General features: G+C 45.8%; 1 protein-coding gene across 2 annotated transcripts in view; it reads right to left on the reverse strand.

Annotated features, from left to right (window-relative positions):
- Positions 1 to 17,899, reverse strand: part of SRPX (sushi repeat containing protein X-linked) — a 245,177-nt gene that overhangs the window by 58,377 nt on the left and 168,901 nt on the right. For both annotated transcript variants that reach the window (XM_063955569.1, XM_063955568.1), the window contains 2 exons: positions 3,053 to 3,174; positions 1,819 to 1,998 (listed from right to left, as the gene is read on the reverse strand). In XM_063955569.1, coding sequence (XP_063811639.1) covers positions 1,819 to 1,998; positions 3,053 to 3,174 — 302 coding nt within the window. The remainder of the gene's footprint in view (positions 1 to 1,818; positions 1,999 to 3,052; positions 3,175 to 17,899) is intronic.

Consider the following 17,899-nt stretch of genomic DNA (forward strand, 5'->3'; position numbering starts at 1 on the left):
TAATCGAATAAAATGACACATCCACATATCTCCTCAATAAGGATTAGTTCATACCCCGGCTAGGACTCCCTCTGGAAATGTGTCCATATAGGTTGTAGGAGAATTGATAAAAGCAGTGGAGTTGGAAAAGTCCCTGTTAAGCATACCAAATGCAAGCGTTTTCAAGCAGATAGGGAAACTCCAATTTCTCCGCAGATGGTGATGTCCAAGGGAAATGCTGTCCAATTAGTGCCGTATGGGTAGCAGGAATGATGGTATCCAGCAATATTGAGGTGATTTTTTGAAGATGTGTCCGGCAGTCTCTAACTCAACGCGTTTCGCTGGTGTTGACACCCAGCTTCCTCAGGAGTGGATTGCATTTTCCAACTCCACTGCTTTTATCAATTCTCCTACAACCTATATGGACACATTTCTAGAGGGAGTCCTAGCCGGGGTATGAACTAATCCTTACTGAGGAGATATGTGGATGTGTCATTTTATTCGATTAATTAACCTATAATTGTGTTGTAAAGGCATCTGTGTTTTTAAGATATTATCCTTATTAAATTTACTATATACATTATTTCAACATAACCTACCGTCCTGAATTTTTAATTAGTGTATCATTATATAGATATATACTTCACACAACCTAGCGCTGGTGATCACCATTTTTTATTGTATATACTCTCTTGGGGAATTACCACCCTCTACACCAGCAGCTTCTTGACAGCGCACTCTTTCTATTTCCCCTGCATAGGACCTCTGAAAGCAGCTTATATTTACAAACAAAAAAATTCTCTCTATGACCATTTCAAAAAATTGTGCCCTACCTTGGTTGGCCTAATTATATATATATATATATATATATATAATATACCCCTTTTTTCCACTGTAAACATCTGTGTGCCGTGGCCAGGGACGGATTGGGAACAAAAAGCGGCCCTGGAAAAATTTGTACTAGTTGCCCCACATGGGCAGCACCAGAGGTGTAAGGTCTAGCCATGGGCCATGGCAGCAGCACCCTCCCCCCAAGACTTTTCAGATAGTGGTCATGTCCAGCATCAAGGGGGAAGTTAAAAAGAAATAAAATTAAATAGCACATTATATGATACACCTTCAGAATTTAGGAAACTATATAATTCTTTAGAAAGATATATTTTCTTGCTTACTACACCAATCGTATCCCAATCACTATTCACTCAATCTTATATGATAGCCAAGCAGACAGACAGAGCATACACTAGATCATCTGCAATCACAGGCTAAGTGGCAAAGTAATTTTCATATATGCAAATTATTTTGCATCTTATTCATTATGTCTATAAAAAGGAACACATGTCCTCAAACAAAACAGGCCCCACGGGTGCGTCTGCCCACCGGGAATCTTCCCTGTAAACCCTATGGCCAATCCGCCTCTGGCCGTGGCACCCAGGGGTGCCTCGGGACACTTGCAGGGGTGCCTTGGATTGGTGGTCCAGGAACAATTCAAAATATTTATGGTCAATCTAACAGACAAAACCAGAGCTGGTGGCTGCAAATCATCAAATATGTGGTCATACAGAAGCAAATCATGTCCCTCACCAGACAATTGATGATATATAAACACAATTTACTTAATTTCATATTTTTTCCTAAATTTCTCATTTAGAAACTTTTAACCTAGGGGTGGTGTGAAAAAATTTCTGATACTCAAGAGCGCTGTTATTCAAAAAAGTTTGGGAAGCATTGCTATACTGAATAGATATACTAGTTGTCTTTATCAAATAAACATATCTGTCTTTAAAGTGCAAAATTGTTTAGCATAAATGACATATAAAATGAGAAGGTAATACTTACAGGAACAAGTTGGTTCTGTCCCTGACCACTCTGAATTAAACTGGCAGACACGGGCCGGGCTTCCTTGCAGCTCATAACCACCCACACAAAAATAGTCACAGGTAGCCCCATAATTATCTCCAGATCCTGAGCACTTGATGTAACCATTCTCTGGAGCACTCAGCTTAGCACAGCGCTTAACTTGGTAGAAAGACAAGAGATTTCAGTTATACATAACTTACTGGCAAAATGTCAAGAATCATTTTCTTCTACATGGACAGTGTAGTTCAATACTCCTGTTCTTCATTTTTATGTATGTTCTGTACTGGCTGCTTAACATTCAGACAAACACAGGAAATTATTTTTCTGTACTTCCTCCATAGGTGATAAACCCGGGCAAGCTCCAAACAAACTGGAATCTCGGTTGCCGTCTCAGCTTTGCCACAAGATGGCCGAAACATATTGGTGAAGGAGGCTCTGTGACCACCAGAAGGCTGAGACGGCAACCAAGATTCCAGTTTGTTTGGAGCTTGGCCGGGTTTATCATCTATACCCAAGCACGCTGATTGAGGCCTTGCGTCTCATGTCTATCTGGTAGAAGTCTGATTTGTACATATTCATCCCATTTGATGTCTTTAAAATAATTATTTGTTTACAGAAACAATATAACCCACCCAAATCTAACTCTCTATGCACATGTTATATCTGCCCCACCTGCACTGCACATGGTTTAGCCCATTAGAGAACAAATCTGCTGCTGCGATCAGGTCTGAATTAGGCCCTTAGTTCATGCTTACCTACTTTAGTCATCTTTTTTCCGAGAGATGCCCGTAGAGGAGATGCATGTGGGTGGTGATAGGGTGGGGCCGGGCTAGTCGCGCCATTAGGCTCCGCCCCCTCATGGGCAAACTGCTGCGATTTGCCCATATTTGCATATGGGCTGGGCCCAAATGACGCGATTAGCATATAATCGCATCATGAGGCCCCGCCCAATCCTCCGGGACAGCAGTTGCTCTGTATTTATCTCCCTGTTCTACCTACTTCACTAGGAAGTGGGCAGAATGCGGGAGAGGTGCCCACTCTTCCGGGGCTGCTGGGGACTAGCCAAGAAATCAGTTGTCTCCTGCAGAATCCAGGAGAGTAGGCAAGTATGCCTTAGTTACAACAGAACTCCTTTGTTACATTTAAATATTCTATGAACTGTTTCAATATTACAAATAAATTATGTTCCATATTGTTGAAACTTAATACATACCTTTGACTTTAACATTAAATTTACATGACGCTTTATTCTCTGCTCTGTCATACACAGTGTACTGGATTCTGTGATCTCCTTCTGGGAAGTCTGACCCTGATGGACGACCTTTTAATATCACACTAAAATAAAAATGTTAGATAATTAAAATGCCAATTTTCTTAATATAATAAAAGTGAAAAGTAAACATGTCAATATAGGGGGTAATTCCTAGAGATGTGCACCGGAAATTTTTCGGGTTTTGTGTTTTGGTTTTGGGTTCGGTTCCGCGGCCGTGTTTTGGGTTCGAACGCGTTTTGGCAAAACCTCACCGAATTTTTTTGTCGGATTCGGGTGTTTTTTTCAAAAAACCCTAAAAAACAGCTTAAATCATAGAATTTGGGGGTCATTTTGATCCCAATGTATTAATAACCTCAATAACCATAATTTCCACTCATTTTCAGTCTATTCTGAACACCTCACACCTCACAATATTATTTTTAGTCCTAAAATTTGCACCGAGGTCGCTGGATGACTAAGCTCAGCGACCCAAGTGGCCGACACAAACACCTGGCCCATCTAGGAGTGGCACTGCAGTGTCAGGCAGGATGGCCCTTCCAAAAAACACTCCCCAAACAGCACATGACGCAAAGAAAAATGAAAGAAAAAAGAGGTGCAAGATGGAATTGTCCTCGGGCCCTCCCACCCACCCTTATGTTGTATAAACAGGACATGCACACTTTAACCAACCCATCATTTCAGTGACAGGGTCTGCCACACGACTGTGACTGAAATGACGGGTTGGTTTGGACCCCCACCAAAAAAGAAGCAATTAATCTCTCCTTGCACAAACTGGCTCTACAGAGGCAAGATGTCCACCTCATCATCATCCTCCGATTCATCACCGTGTACATCCCCCTCCTCACAGATTATCAATTCGTCCCCACTGGAATCCACCATCACAGCTCCCTGTGTACTTTGTGGAGGCAATTGCTGCTGGTGAATGTCTCCATGGAGGAATTGATTATAATTCATTTTAATGAACATCATCTTCTCCACATTTTCTGGAAGTAACCTCGTACGCCGATTGCTGACAAGGTGAGCGGCGGCACTAAACACTCTTTCGGAGTACACACTTGTGGGAGGGCAACTTAGGTAGAATAAAGCCAGTTTGTGCAAGGGCCTCCAAATTGCCTCTTTTTCCTGCCAGTATACGTACGGACTGTCTGACGTGCCTACTTGGATGCGGTCACTCATATAATCCTCCACCATTCTTTCAATGGTGAGAGAATCATATGCAGTGACAGTAGACGACATGTCCGTAATCGTTGTCAGGTCCTTCAGTCCGGACCAGATGTCAGCATCAGCAGTCACTCCAGACTGCCCTGCATCACCGCCAGCGGGTGGGCTCGGAATTCTGAGCCTTTTCCTCGCACCCCCAGTTGCGGGAGAATGTGAAGGAGGAGATGCTGACAGGTCGCGTTCCGCTTGACTTGACAATTTTCTCACCAGCAGTTCTTTGAACCCCTGCAGACTTGTGTCTGCCGGAAAGAGAGATCCAAGGTAGGTTTTAAATCTAGGATCGAGCACGGTGGCCAAAATGTAGTGCTCTGATTTCAACAGATTGACCACCCGTGAATCCTGGTTAAGCGAATTAAGGGCTCCATCCACAAGTCCCACATGCCTAGCGGAATCGCTCAGTGTTAGCTCCTCCTTCAATGTCTCCAGCTTCTTCTGCAAAAGCCTGATGAGGGGAATGATCTGACTCAGGCTGGCAGTGTCTGAACTGACTTCACGTGTGGCAAGTTCAAAAGGTTGCAGAACCTTGCACAACGTTGAAATCATTCTCCACTGCGCTTGAGACAGGTGCATTCCACCTCCTATATCGTGGTCAGTTGTATAGGCTTGAATGGCCTTTTGCTGCTCCTCCAACCTCTGAAGCATATAGAGGGTTGAATTCCACCTCGTTACCACTTCTTGCTTCAGATGATGGCAGGGCAGGTTCAGGCGTTTTTGGTGTTGCTCCAGTCTTCTGTACGTGGTGCCTGTACGCCGAAAGTGTCCCGCAATTCTTCTGGCCACCGACAGCATCTCTTGCACGCCCCTCTCGTTTTTTAAATAATTCTGCACCACCAAATTCAAGGTATGTGCAAAACATGGGACGTGCTGGAATTTGCCCATATTTAATGCACACACAATATTGCTGGCGTTGTCCGATGCCACAAATCCACAGGAGAGTCCAATTGGGGTAAGCCATTCTGCGATGATCTTCCTCAGTTGCCGTAAGAGGTTTTTAGCTGTGTGCGTATTCTGGAAAGCGGTGATACAAAGCGTAGCCTGCCTAGGAAAGAGTTGGCGTTTGCGAGATGCTGCTACTGGTGCCGCCGCTGCTGTTCTTGCGGCGGGAGTCAATACATCTACCCAGTGGGCTGTCACAGTCATATAGTCCTGAGTCTGCCCTGCTCCACTTGTCCACATGTCCGTGGTTAAGTGGACATTGGGTACAACTGCATTTTTTAGGACACTGGTGAGTCTTTTTCTGAGGTCTGTGTACATTTTCGGTATCGCCTGCCTAGAGAAATGGAACCTAGATGGTATTTGGTACCGGGGACACAGTACCTCAATCAAGTCTATAGTTGGCTCTGCAGTAATGATGGATACCGGAACCACGTTTCTCACCGCCCAGGATGCCAAGGCCTCAGTTATCCGCTTTGCAGCAGGATGACTGCTGTGATATTTCATCTTCCTCGCAAAGGACTGTTGGACAGTCAATTGCTTGGTGGAAGTAGTAAAAGTCGTCTTACGACTTCCCCTCTGGGATGACCATCGACTCCCAGCAGCAACAACAGCAGCGCCAGCAGCAGTAGGCGTTACACGCAAGGATGCATCGGAGGAATCCCAGGCAGGAGAGGACTCGTCAGAATTGCCAGTGACATGGCCTGCAGGACTATTGGCATTCCTGGGGAAGGAGGAAATTGACACTGAGGGAGTTGGTGGGGTGGTTTGCGTGAGCTTGGTTACAAGAGGAAGGGATTTACTGGTCAGTGGACTGCTTCCGCTGTCGCCCAAAGTTTTTGAACTTGTCACTGACTTATGATGAATGCGCTGCAGGTGACGTATAAGGGAGGATGTTCCGAGGTGGTTAACGTCCTTACCCCTACTTATTACAGCTTGACAAAGGCAACACACGGCTTGACAAATGTTGTCCGCATTTCTGTTGAAATACTTCCACACCGAAGAGCTGATTTTTTTGGTATTTTCACCAGGCATGTCAATGGCCATATTCCTCCCACGGACAACAGGTGTCTCCCCGGGTGCCTGACTTAAACAAACCACCTCACCATCAGAATCCTCCTGGTCAATTTCCTCCCCAGCGCCAGCAACACCCATATCCTCCTCATCCTGGTGTACTTCAACACTGACATCTTCAATCTGACTATCAGGAACTGGACTGCGGGTGCTCCTTCCAGCACTTGCAGGGGGCGTGCAAATGGTGGAAGGCGCATGCTCTTCACGTCCAGTGTTGGGAAGGTCAGGCATCGCAAACGACACAATTGGACTCTCCTTGTGGATTTGTGATTTCGAAGAACGCACAGTTCTTTGCTGTGCTTTGCCAGCTTAAGTCTTTTCATTTTTCTAGCGAGAGGCTGAGTGCTTCCATCCTCATGTGAAGCTGAACCACTAGCCATGAACATAGGCCAGGGCCTCAGCCGTTCCTTGCCACTCCGTGTGGTAAATGGCATATTGGCAAGTTTACGCTTCTCCTCCGACGATTTTATTTTAGATTTTTGAGTCCTTTTTTTACTGATATTTGGTGTTTTGGATTTTACATGCTCTGTACTATGACATTGGGCATCGGCCTTGGCAGACGACGTTGATGGCATTTCATCGTCTCGGCCATGACTAGTGGCAGCAGCTTCAGCACGAGGTGGAAGTCGATCTTGATCTTTCCCTATTTTTGGAACCTCAACATTTTTGTTCTCCATATTTTAATAGGCACAACTAAAAGGCACCTCAGGTAAACAATGGAGATGGATGGATACTAGTATACTTATGGATGACGAGTGACTGCCGACACAGAGGTAGCTACAGCCGTGGACTACCGTACTGCGTCTGCTAGTATAGACTGGATGATAATGATATAAAATATATATATATATCACTACTGCAGGACAGGTATATATTATATAATGACGGACCTGCTGGACACTGTCAGCAGACTCCTAAACTACTAGTATGAAGAAGATAGAAAAAAAAAACCCCACCACAGGTAGGTATACAATTATGGACGAGCGACTGCCGACACAGAGGTAGCTACAGCCGTGGACTACCGTACTGCGTCTGCTAGTATAGACTGGATGATAATGATATAAAAAATATATATATATATATATCACTACTGCAGGACAGGTATATATTATATAATGATGGACCTGCTGGACACTGTCAGCAGACTCCTAAACTACTAGTATGAAGAAGATAGAAAAAAAAACCCACCACAGGTAGGTATACAATTATGGACGAGCACTGCCGACACAGAGGTAGCTACAGCCGTGGACTACCATACTGCGTCTGCTAGTATAGACTGGATGATAATGATATAAAAAATATATATATATCACTACTGCAGGACAGGTATATATTATATAATGACGGACCTGCTGGACACTGTCAGCAGACTCCTAAACTACTAGTATGAAGAAGATAGAAAAAAAAAACCCACCACAGGTAGGTATACAATTATGGACGAGCGACTGCCGACACAGAGGTAGCTACAGCCGTGGACTACCGTACTGCATCTGCTAGTATAGACTGGATGATGATATAAAAAATATATATATATCACTACTGCAGGACAGGTATATATTATATAATGACGGACCTGCTGGACACTGTCAGCAGACTCCTAAACTACTAGTATGAAGAAGATAGAAAAAAAAAACCCACCACAAGTAGGTATACAATTATGGACGAGCACTGCCGACACAGAGGTAGCTACAGCCGTGGACTACCGTACTGCGTCTGCTAGTATAGACTGGATGATAATGATATAAAAAATATATATATATCACTACTGCAGGACAGGTATATATTATATAATGACGGACCTGCTGGACACTGTCAGCAGATTCCTAAACTACTAGTATAAAGAAGATAGAAAAAAAAAACCCACCACAGGTAGGTATACAATTATGGACGAGCGACTGCCGACACAGAAGTAGCTACAGCCGTGGACTACCGTACTGCGTCTGCTAGTATAGACTGGATGATGATATAAAAAATATATATATATCACTACTGCAGGACAGGTATATATTATATAATGACGGACCTGCTGGACACTGTCAGCAGACTCCTAAACTACTAGTATGAGGAAGATAGAAAAAAAAACCCACCACAGGTAGGTATACAATTATGGACGAGCACTGCCGACACAGAGGTAGCTACAGCCGTGGACTACCGTACTGCGTCTGCTAGTATAGACTGGATGATAATGATATAAAAAATATATATATATCACTACTGCAGGACAGGTATATATTATATAATGACGGACCTGCTGGACACTGTCAGCAGACTCCTAAACTACTAGTATGAAGAAGATAGAAAAAAAAAAACCCACCACAGGTAGGTATACAATTATGGACGAGCACTGCCGACACAGAGGTAGCTACAGCCGTGGACTACCGTACTGCGTCTGCTAGTATAGACTGGATGATAATGATATAAAAAATATATATATCACTACTGCAGGTATATATTATAATATAATGAATGACGGACCTGCTGGACACTGTCTGTCAGCAGAATGCGTTTATAGAATAAAAAAAAAAAACACCACACGAGTGTTTAACTTTTTCAGGCAGACAATATACTGGTGGTCACTGGTCAGTCACACTGGCAGCAAAAGTGTGCACTGTTATGTACTCCTGCTATAACTGCTCCCCAGTCTCCCCCACAATTAAACTGTGTGAGCAGTGAGCACTCAGCACAGTCAGATATACATAGATGATATTATCATGCAGCACATTGAGGCTGAGCACAGATATGGTATGTGACTGTGTATCGTTTTTTTTCAGGCAGAGAACGGATTTTAAATAATAAATAAAACTGGTGGTCACTAGTATAACTATCAGCAAAACTCTGCACTCTCTGAGTACTCCAGTCCTAATGCTCCCCAAAATTACTAAAATTAAATTACTAGTAAATCAAGTGTCTCACTCTCTATCTAAACGGAGAGGACGCCAGCCACGTCCTCTCCCTATCAATCTCAATGCACGTGTGAAAATGGCGGCGACGCGCGGCTCCTTATATAGAATCCGAGTCTCGCGATAGAATCCGAGCCTTGCGAGAATCCGACAGCGGGATGATGACGTTCGGGCGCGCTCGGGTTAACCGAGCAAGGCGGGAAGATCCGAGTCTGCCTCGGACCCGTGTAAAAAGGCTGAAGTTCGGGGGGGTTCGGATTCCGAGGAACCGAACCCGCTCATCTCTAGTAATTCCGACTGCATCGTTGCAGCGGCAGGGATCGCAGTCTGAATGACTGTGTGGAGTACTGCGTGTGCGCACCCCGGGAGCCCAGTGAAATGCTATCAGCATCTCACTGGCTGCTTCTGCCTGATTGACAGGCAGAGGCGGTCACCGGGCGGGAAGGGGCGTGCCAACGGCGCTAGAAAGCCGTTGGCGAGGTGTGTCCAGACCGTTGGGGGGGGTGGGCTGAGGCGGCTGCGTGACGTCACATGCAGCCGCTGCGACCCGTAACGCGGTGGGTAGATCCCTGCCAGCGCACAGGAGCAGCACAGGTAGGGAGCTACTCGCCAGGTACAAAAGCATCGCCGCTGTGCGATGCTTTTGTACCTGTGCGGGTTGGATGGGGGAGGGTTGGGCCTAACGTGCGGGTTGGACTAGCCCTGTGCTTGGCGTCCCCCCGCATGTCTGAGAAACTGATCGTAGATGTGCTAAATTGGGCACACCTGATATCAACTCTGAATTACCCCCCATAGTTATTAAAAGCAGATGGACTTCATTCAGAGTTTGATTTAGATACAATTTGCATAATTTACTCTGTGCACATGTGCCTCTTTCACGATGAGTGTCTTTTTTTAGGCAACCTGCACTTGCACTCACTCCTACTACAAGGGGGCCAGACCGGGGGTTAGTGGGGTTGTGTAGATGCAGCAACAGTACAGTAAGTTCATGTTGTGAGTTCTTATTTGGAGGGACTGAAATTGTGGTTATTCAAACCTTGCTGCACATTGGGGGTCATTCCGAGTTGTTCGCTCGCAAGCTGCTTTTAGCAGCTTTGCACACGCTAAGCCGCCGCCTACTGGGAGTGAATCTTAGCTTATCAAAATTGCGAACGAAAGATTAGCAGAATTGCGAATAGACACTTCTTAGCAGTTTCTGAGTAGCTCCAGACTTACTCGGCATCTGCGATCAGTTCAGTCAGTGTCGTTCCTGGTTTAACGTCACAAACACACCCAGCGTTCGCCCAGACACTCCTCCGTTTCTCCAGCCACTCCCGCGTTTTTCCCAGAAACGGTAGCGTTTTTTCACACACACCCATAAAACGGCAAGTTTCCGCCCAGAAACACCCACTTCCTGTCAATCACATTACGATCACCAGAACGAAAAAAAAACCTTGTAATGCCGTGAGTAAAATACCTAACTGCATAGCAAATTTACTTGGCGCAGTCGCACTGCGGACATTGCGCATGCGCATTAGCGACTAATCGCTCCGTTGCGAGAAAAAAATAACGAGCGACCAACTCGGAATGACCCCCATTGTGAGCAGAAAATTATGATGGCCACAGGCTGCCTCTGATTGGTTGAATGTGTCTAAGTCACACCTATTAATGCAAATGAAGTTAAAGTGCTAAAACTGTAATTTAAAACTAAGATTACTGTGCTGAACATTTGTTTCAAAAATAAAGTCTGTTTATTGCTGTGTTTGGGAAGGGGTTAGTGCCTATGGGGGTCATTCCGAGTTGTTCGCTCGTTGCCGATTTTCGCAACAGAGCGATTAAGGCGAAAATGCGCATGCGCATGGTACGCAGTGCGCATGCGCTAAGTATTTTAGCACAAAACTTAGTAGATTTACTCACGTCCGAACGAAGAATTTTCATTGTTGAAGTGATCGGAGTGTGATTGACAGGAAGTGGGTGTTTCTGGGCGGAAACGGACCGTTTTCTGGGAGTGTGCGGAAAAACGCAGGCGTGCCAGGATAAAACGCGGGAGTGTCTGGAGAAACGGGGGAGTGGCTGGCCGAACGCAGGGCGTGTTTGTGACGTCAAACCAGGAACGAAACGGGCTGAGCTGATCGCAGTGTAGGAGTAAGTCTCGAGCTACTCAGAAACTGCTAAGAATTTTCTATTCGCAATTCTGCTAATCTTTCGTTCGCTATTCTGCTATGATAAGATACACTCCCAGAGGGCGGCGGCCCAGCGTGTGCAATGCTGCTAAAATCTGCTAGCGAGCGAACAACTCGGAATGACCCCCTATATGTTTATCAATGATGTTTATACAAAACAAAAATGTTATATTTGCATCTTGTTCAATTAACATCTCACATGTTGTAATCTGCTCCTGTCACATCAGGGGGGAGGCACTTTTGCACCTGTGGCAATTCAGAATAGGAAACAAAATGCAATTCTTCTTTTTCAGAGACATTTTGCATTCAACTCTAAGACCCTATGCCTAAGGCCATAACCTCAAAATGTTGTTTTCTTCATTGTACAGTAGCTAATACAGGGTGAAAACACGTACTAAAGAAAGTGTAGTGACATCTTTCTTGAAAGTATCTTAGTAAACCTAGGGTGGTGTTTGCTCACTACTTGTCTGCATTATGTAGTTTTACATCAAGCAACAACCGCCATCTCAGTGACATAACACCTAGCGTATGTTTCCACGCATCCTCCATTGCCATTGTGCTGTGAAATAATTATCATAAATGGGCTGATTTATCAATGAGATTTGATAAATGATGCTCCAGCCAATCAGCTTTTAACTGGGGATACGCACTGCAAGCTACACAGTAGCAGAGGCAAGGGCGTAGCTACCATACGTGCAAGTAGTGCAGCTGCTATGGGGCCCAGAGCTGAGAGGGGCCACCTTCCCTGTTACAGTTACATGTGTTATATAGTAGAGCGTAGCTACCATAGGTGTAGAGAGTAAAGCTGCTATGGGGAGAGTTAAGAGGAGACTCCCTTCCCTGTCAAAGTTACATGTGTTATATACATTTTTCACCATTGGGTGGTACATAGGGGTCAGGGCCGGCTCCAGGCACGTTCCACTGGAGCGGCCGAACAGGGCGCCAGCTATTTAAGGGCGGCTGCCCATTTCAAACATGGTGCCGGCCATCAGCCAATCAGGGCTCACGGCCCGGCAGCAGCGGCTCCTGATTGGCTGCCGGGCCGCGAGCTCTGATTGGCTCGAGGACCGGCGCCATATTTCAGATGACCGGCGCCGGAGAGCAGCCGCAGCTCCGCAGACATCGCGGTGGGTCACGCACGGGTGAGTCTGATCCGGGGGTTGAGGGCGGTATGGGTGTCCTTTGTCCCTGCTGCCGTAGCTCGATCCCCTGCTGCCGTAGCTCGATCCCCTGCTGCCTGCATGTAGCTGAGGTCCCGGGAGCAAAGCTCCCATACCTCAGCATTCTGAACACTGCGCACTGCCCGTTCCTCTCCGCACTTGGATACAGTTATCTGGCACTGGGGGCATTTTTGTATCTGGCAGCACTGTGCGGGCAATTTTGTATCTGGCAGCACTGTGGGGGCATTTTTGTATCTGGCAGCACTGTGGGGGCATTAGTGTATCTGGCAGCACTGTGGGGGCATTAGTGTATCTGGCATTCACTGTGGTGGCATTTGTGTATCTGGCATTCACTGTGGGGGCATTTGTGTATCTGGCAGCACTTTGGGGGCATATCTGCACTGTGGGGGCATATCTGCACTGTGGGGGCATGTATGTATCTGGGACTGTGGGGGCATATCTGCACTGTGGGGACATGTATGTATCTGGCACTGTGGGGGCATGTATGTATCTGGCACTGTGGGGGCATATCAGCACTGTGAGGGCATTTATGTATCTGGCACTGTGGGGGCATTTATGTATCTGGCACTGTGGGGGCATTTATGTATCTGGCACTGTGGGGACATGTATGTATCTGCCATTGTGGGGACATGTATGTATTAGAGATGAGCGGGTTCGGTTTCTTTGAATCCGAACCCGCACGAACTTCACTTTTTTTTTTCACGGGTCCGAGCGACTCGGATCTTCCCGCCTTGCTCGGTTAACCCGAGCGCGCCCGAACGTCATCACGACGCTGTCGGATTCTCGCGAGACTCGGATTCTATATAAGGAGCCGCGCGTCGCCGCCATTTTCACACGTGCATTGAGATTGATAGGGAGAGGACGTGGCTGGCGTCCTCTCCATTAGAATAGATTAGAAGAGAGAGAGAGAGAGAGAGAGATTGTGCAGACAGAGTTTACCACAGTGACCAGTGCAGTTGTTGTTAAGTTAACTTTTATTTAATATATCCGTTCTCTGCTATATCCGTTCTCTGCCTGAAAAAAACGATACACAGCAGTCACACAGTGTGACTCAGTCTGTGTGCACTCAGCTCAGCCCAGTGTGCTGCACATCAATGTATAAAAGCTTATAATAATTGTGGGGGAGACTGGGGAGCACTGCAGGTTGTTATAGCAGGAGCCAGGAGTACATAATATTATATTAATTTAAAATTAAACAGTGCACACTTTTGCTGCAGGAGTGCCACTGCCAGTGTGACTAGTGGTGACCAGTGCCTGACCACCAGTATAGTAGTATATTGTTGTATACTATCTCTTTATCAACCAGTCTATATTAGCAGCAGACACAGTACAGTGCGGTAGTTCACGGCTGTGGCTACCTCTGTGTCGGCAGTCGGCAGGCAGTCCGTCCATCCATAATTGTATTATAATATATACCACCTAACCGTGGTTTTTTTTTCATTCTTTATACCGTCATAGTGTCATACTAGTTGTTACGAGTATACTACTATCTCTTTATCAACCAGTGTACAGTGCGGTAGTTCACGGCTGTGGCTACCTCTGTGTCGGCAGTCGGCAGGCAGTCCGTCCATCCATAATTGTATTATAATATATACCACCTAACCGTGGTTTTTTTTTCATTCTTTATACCGTCATAGTGTCATACTAGTTGTTACGAGTATACTACTATCTCTTTATCAACCAGTGTACAGTGCGGTAGTTCACGGCTGTGGCTACCTCTGTGTCGGCAGTCGGCCCGTCCATCCATAATTGTATTATAATATATACCACCTAACCGTGGTTTTTTTTTCATTCTTTATACCGTCATAGTCAGTCATACTAGTTGTTACGAGTATACTACTATCTCTTTATCAACCAGTGTACAGTGCGGTAGTTCACGGCTGTGGCTACCTCTGTGTCGGCACTCGGCAGGCAGTCCGTCCATCCATAATTGTATTATAATATATACCACCTAACCGTGGTTTTTTTTTCATTCTTTATACCGTCATAGTGTCATACTAGTTGTTACGAGTATACTACTATCTCTTTATCAACCAGTGTACAGTGCGGTAGTTCACGGCTGTGGCTACCTCTGTGTCGGCAGTCGGCAGGCAGTCCGTCCATCCATAATTGTATTATAATATATACCACCTAACCGTGGTTTTTTTTTCATTCTTTATACCGTCATAGTGTCATACTAGTTGTTACGAGTATACTACTATCTCTTTATCAACCAGTGTACAGTGCGGTAGTTCACGGCTGTGGCTACCTCTGTGTCGGAACTCGGCAGGCAGTCCGTCCATCCATAATTGTATTACAATATATACCACCTAACCGTGGGTTTTTTTTCACTCCTAGATGGGCCCGGTGTTTGTGTCGGCCACTAGGGTCGCTAATCTTACTCACACAGTCAGCTACCTCATTGCGCCTCTTTTTTTCTTTGCGTCATGTGCTGTTTGGGGAGGGTTTTTTGGAAGGGACATCCTGCGTGACACTGCAGTGCCACTCCTAAATGGGCCCGGTGTTTGTGTCGGCCACTAGGGTCGCTAATCTTACTCACACAGTCAGCTACCTCATTGCGCCTCTTTTTTTCTTTGCGTCATGTGCTGTTTGGGGAGGGTTTTTTGGAAGGGACATCCTGCGTGACACTGCAGTGCCACTCCTAGATGGGCCCGGTGTTTGTGTCGGCCACTAGGGTCGCTAATCTTACTCACACAGCTACCTCATTGCGCCTCTTTTTTTCTTTGCGTCATGTGCTGTTTGGGGAGGGTTTTTTGGAAGGGCCATCCTGCGTGACACTGCAGTGCCACTCCTAGATGGGCCCGGTGTTTGTGTCGGCCACTAGGGTCGCTAATCTTACTCACACAGCTACCTCATTGCGCCTCTTTTTTTCTTTGCGTCATGTGCTGTTTGGGGAGGGTTTTTTGGAAGGGACATCCTGCGTGACACTGCAGTGCCACTCCTAGATGGGCCCGGTGTTTGTGTCGGCCACTAGGGTCGCTTATCTTACTCACACAGCGACCTCGGTGCAAATTTTAGGACTAAAAATAATATTGTGAGGTGTGAGGTATTCAGAATAGACTGAAAATGAGTGTAAATTATGGTTTTTGAGGTTAATAATACTTTGGGATCAAAATGACCCCCAAATTCTATGATTTAAGCTGTTTTTTAGTGTTTTTGGAAAAAAACACCCGAATCCAAAACACACCCGAATCCGACAAAAATAATTCGGTGAGGTTTTGCCAAAACGCGTTCGAACCCAAAACACGGCCGCGGAACCGAACCCAAAACCAAAACACAAAACCCGAAAAATTTCAGGCGCTCATCTCTAGTATGTATCTGCCACTGTGGGGGCATGTATGTATCTGGCACTGTGGGAGCATATCAGCACTGTGGGGGCATTTATGTATCTGGCACTGTGGGGGCATTTATGTATCTGGCACTGTGGGGGCATATCTGCACTGTGGGGACATGTATGTATCTGGCACTGTGGGGGCATGTATGTATCTGGCACTGTGGGGGCATATCTGCACTGTGGGGGCATGTATGTATCTGGCACTGTGGGGGCATGTATGTATCTGGCACTGTGGGGGCATATCAGCACTGTGGGGGCATGTATCTGGCATTGTGGGGGCATTTATGTATCTGACACTGTGGGGGCATATCTGCACTGTGGGGGCATTTATGTATTTGGCACTGTGGGGGCATATCTGCACTGTGGGGGCATTTATGTATCTGGCACTGTGGGGGTATTTATGTATCTGGCACTGTGGGGGCATATCTGCACTGTGGGGTCATTTATGTATCTGGAACTGTGGGGACATATCTGGCACTGTGTGGCCATTTAAGTATCTGGCACTGCTGGGGGGCATGTCATGTGTAACTGGCACTGCTGGGGGGCATGTCATGTGTAGCTGGCACTGCATATCATGTCTATCTGGCACTGCACATTATGTGTATCTGTCACTATACTGGAGACATTATGTGTAAGGCTGCTAATTGTGTGCGTAGAGGGGGTGTGAAAATATATTTATTTATAGTTTGGTGATATGAAGTTACGAGGCCACGCCCACTTTTCCAGAGACCACACCCAGTTTTCCAGGAGCGCGCGCAAGGAGAGGGGAGGGGGGGGCGCTTTCACATTTTCTCGCTCAGAGTGTAGGCCTGGAGCCGGCCCTGATAGGGGTCCTTTCAAACTTTTCCTTGGGGCCTGCAATATATCTGGGTATGCCTCTGGATGTCTTCATTGTAGTGTGGCATAAAATGAACTGGAGGGCATTTTAATGTTATATAATATGAACCGGGGCACTGTAATGAGGCACAATATGAACGGGGAGCACTATATATCATAATGTGAATTGGGGTACTGTGCGGCATAATGTGTACTGGCAGCTCTGAAATGTGACATAGGGTGAACTTAAGCACTACTGCGATTCATAAAAAAAACTAGGGCACTACTATGGGGCATAACATTAATTAAGGCTCTACTATGGTTCAGAAAATGAACTAGGGCACTATTATAAAATTAACAACTGCTGCAGAGAAGTGTCTCTCTAGAAGCTTTGGGACAAAATGTTGCTATGGGGCCCACAAAGTTCTGGCTATGCCCCTGAGCAGAGGTTGCTGCAGGGAGAAGGTCTGGTACGGTGTTCCTGGGTCCAAACCATTCTGTTTTTTTACCCAATCCCAGTTGGATATGGGGCAAAATAGTATAAATAAGGGAAGTAGCTTGAGAGAAGGTGCAGTATATTTAATGTCATCCTAAGCTAAAGTCTGATCTATGTAATTAATTTACTAACATGCCCTCTCTCCTGTAGCTGGAGACCCTGGGCCTTCTCCATGCAGCTGGTTTTCTGAAGGGCTGCTCCGGTTCTCCCCCATAACGCCATGTGAAAGCCATAAGGGAAGGCTGTGTTTGAACAGAAACTTCTTACCCAGAATTTGAACATACATTTTTATTTTCATATTCTAGTATTAAGGGGTTGATGTACAGGTATCAAGCAGTGAAAGGGTGGACAAGTTGTCCAGCTTAGAGGAAGCATTTATCGAGTACACTCTAGTAAATGATAGGCAGATGTGATTGGTTGCTTTGGGCAATGTCTCTACTCTTTTCACTGTTTGATACATGAACCCCTTTGTACATTTCAGCCTAAAAACAAAGTACTTGCAGATCCTAAATCAGACTGATGACTTCAATAGAAGACTAAAATGTAACTAACACGCCTCAACCCCCAGGTAGCATGAGTATGGGGGCTTTATTCCAAGTGCCTATGCAGCATAGGATAGGACAACTCACCATGGACAGCACTTCAATAGCTTCCTGCTTTAAGGGGAGAT

This window comes from Pseudophryne corroboree, chromosome 2 (genome assembly GCF_028390025.1).
Source record: "Pseudophryne corroboree isolate aPseCor3 chromosome 2, aPseCor3.hap2, whole genome shotgun sequence".
NCBI lineage: Eukaryota > Metazoa > Chordata > Amphibia > Anura > Myobatrachidae > Pseudophryne > Pseudophryne corroboree.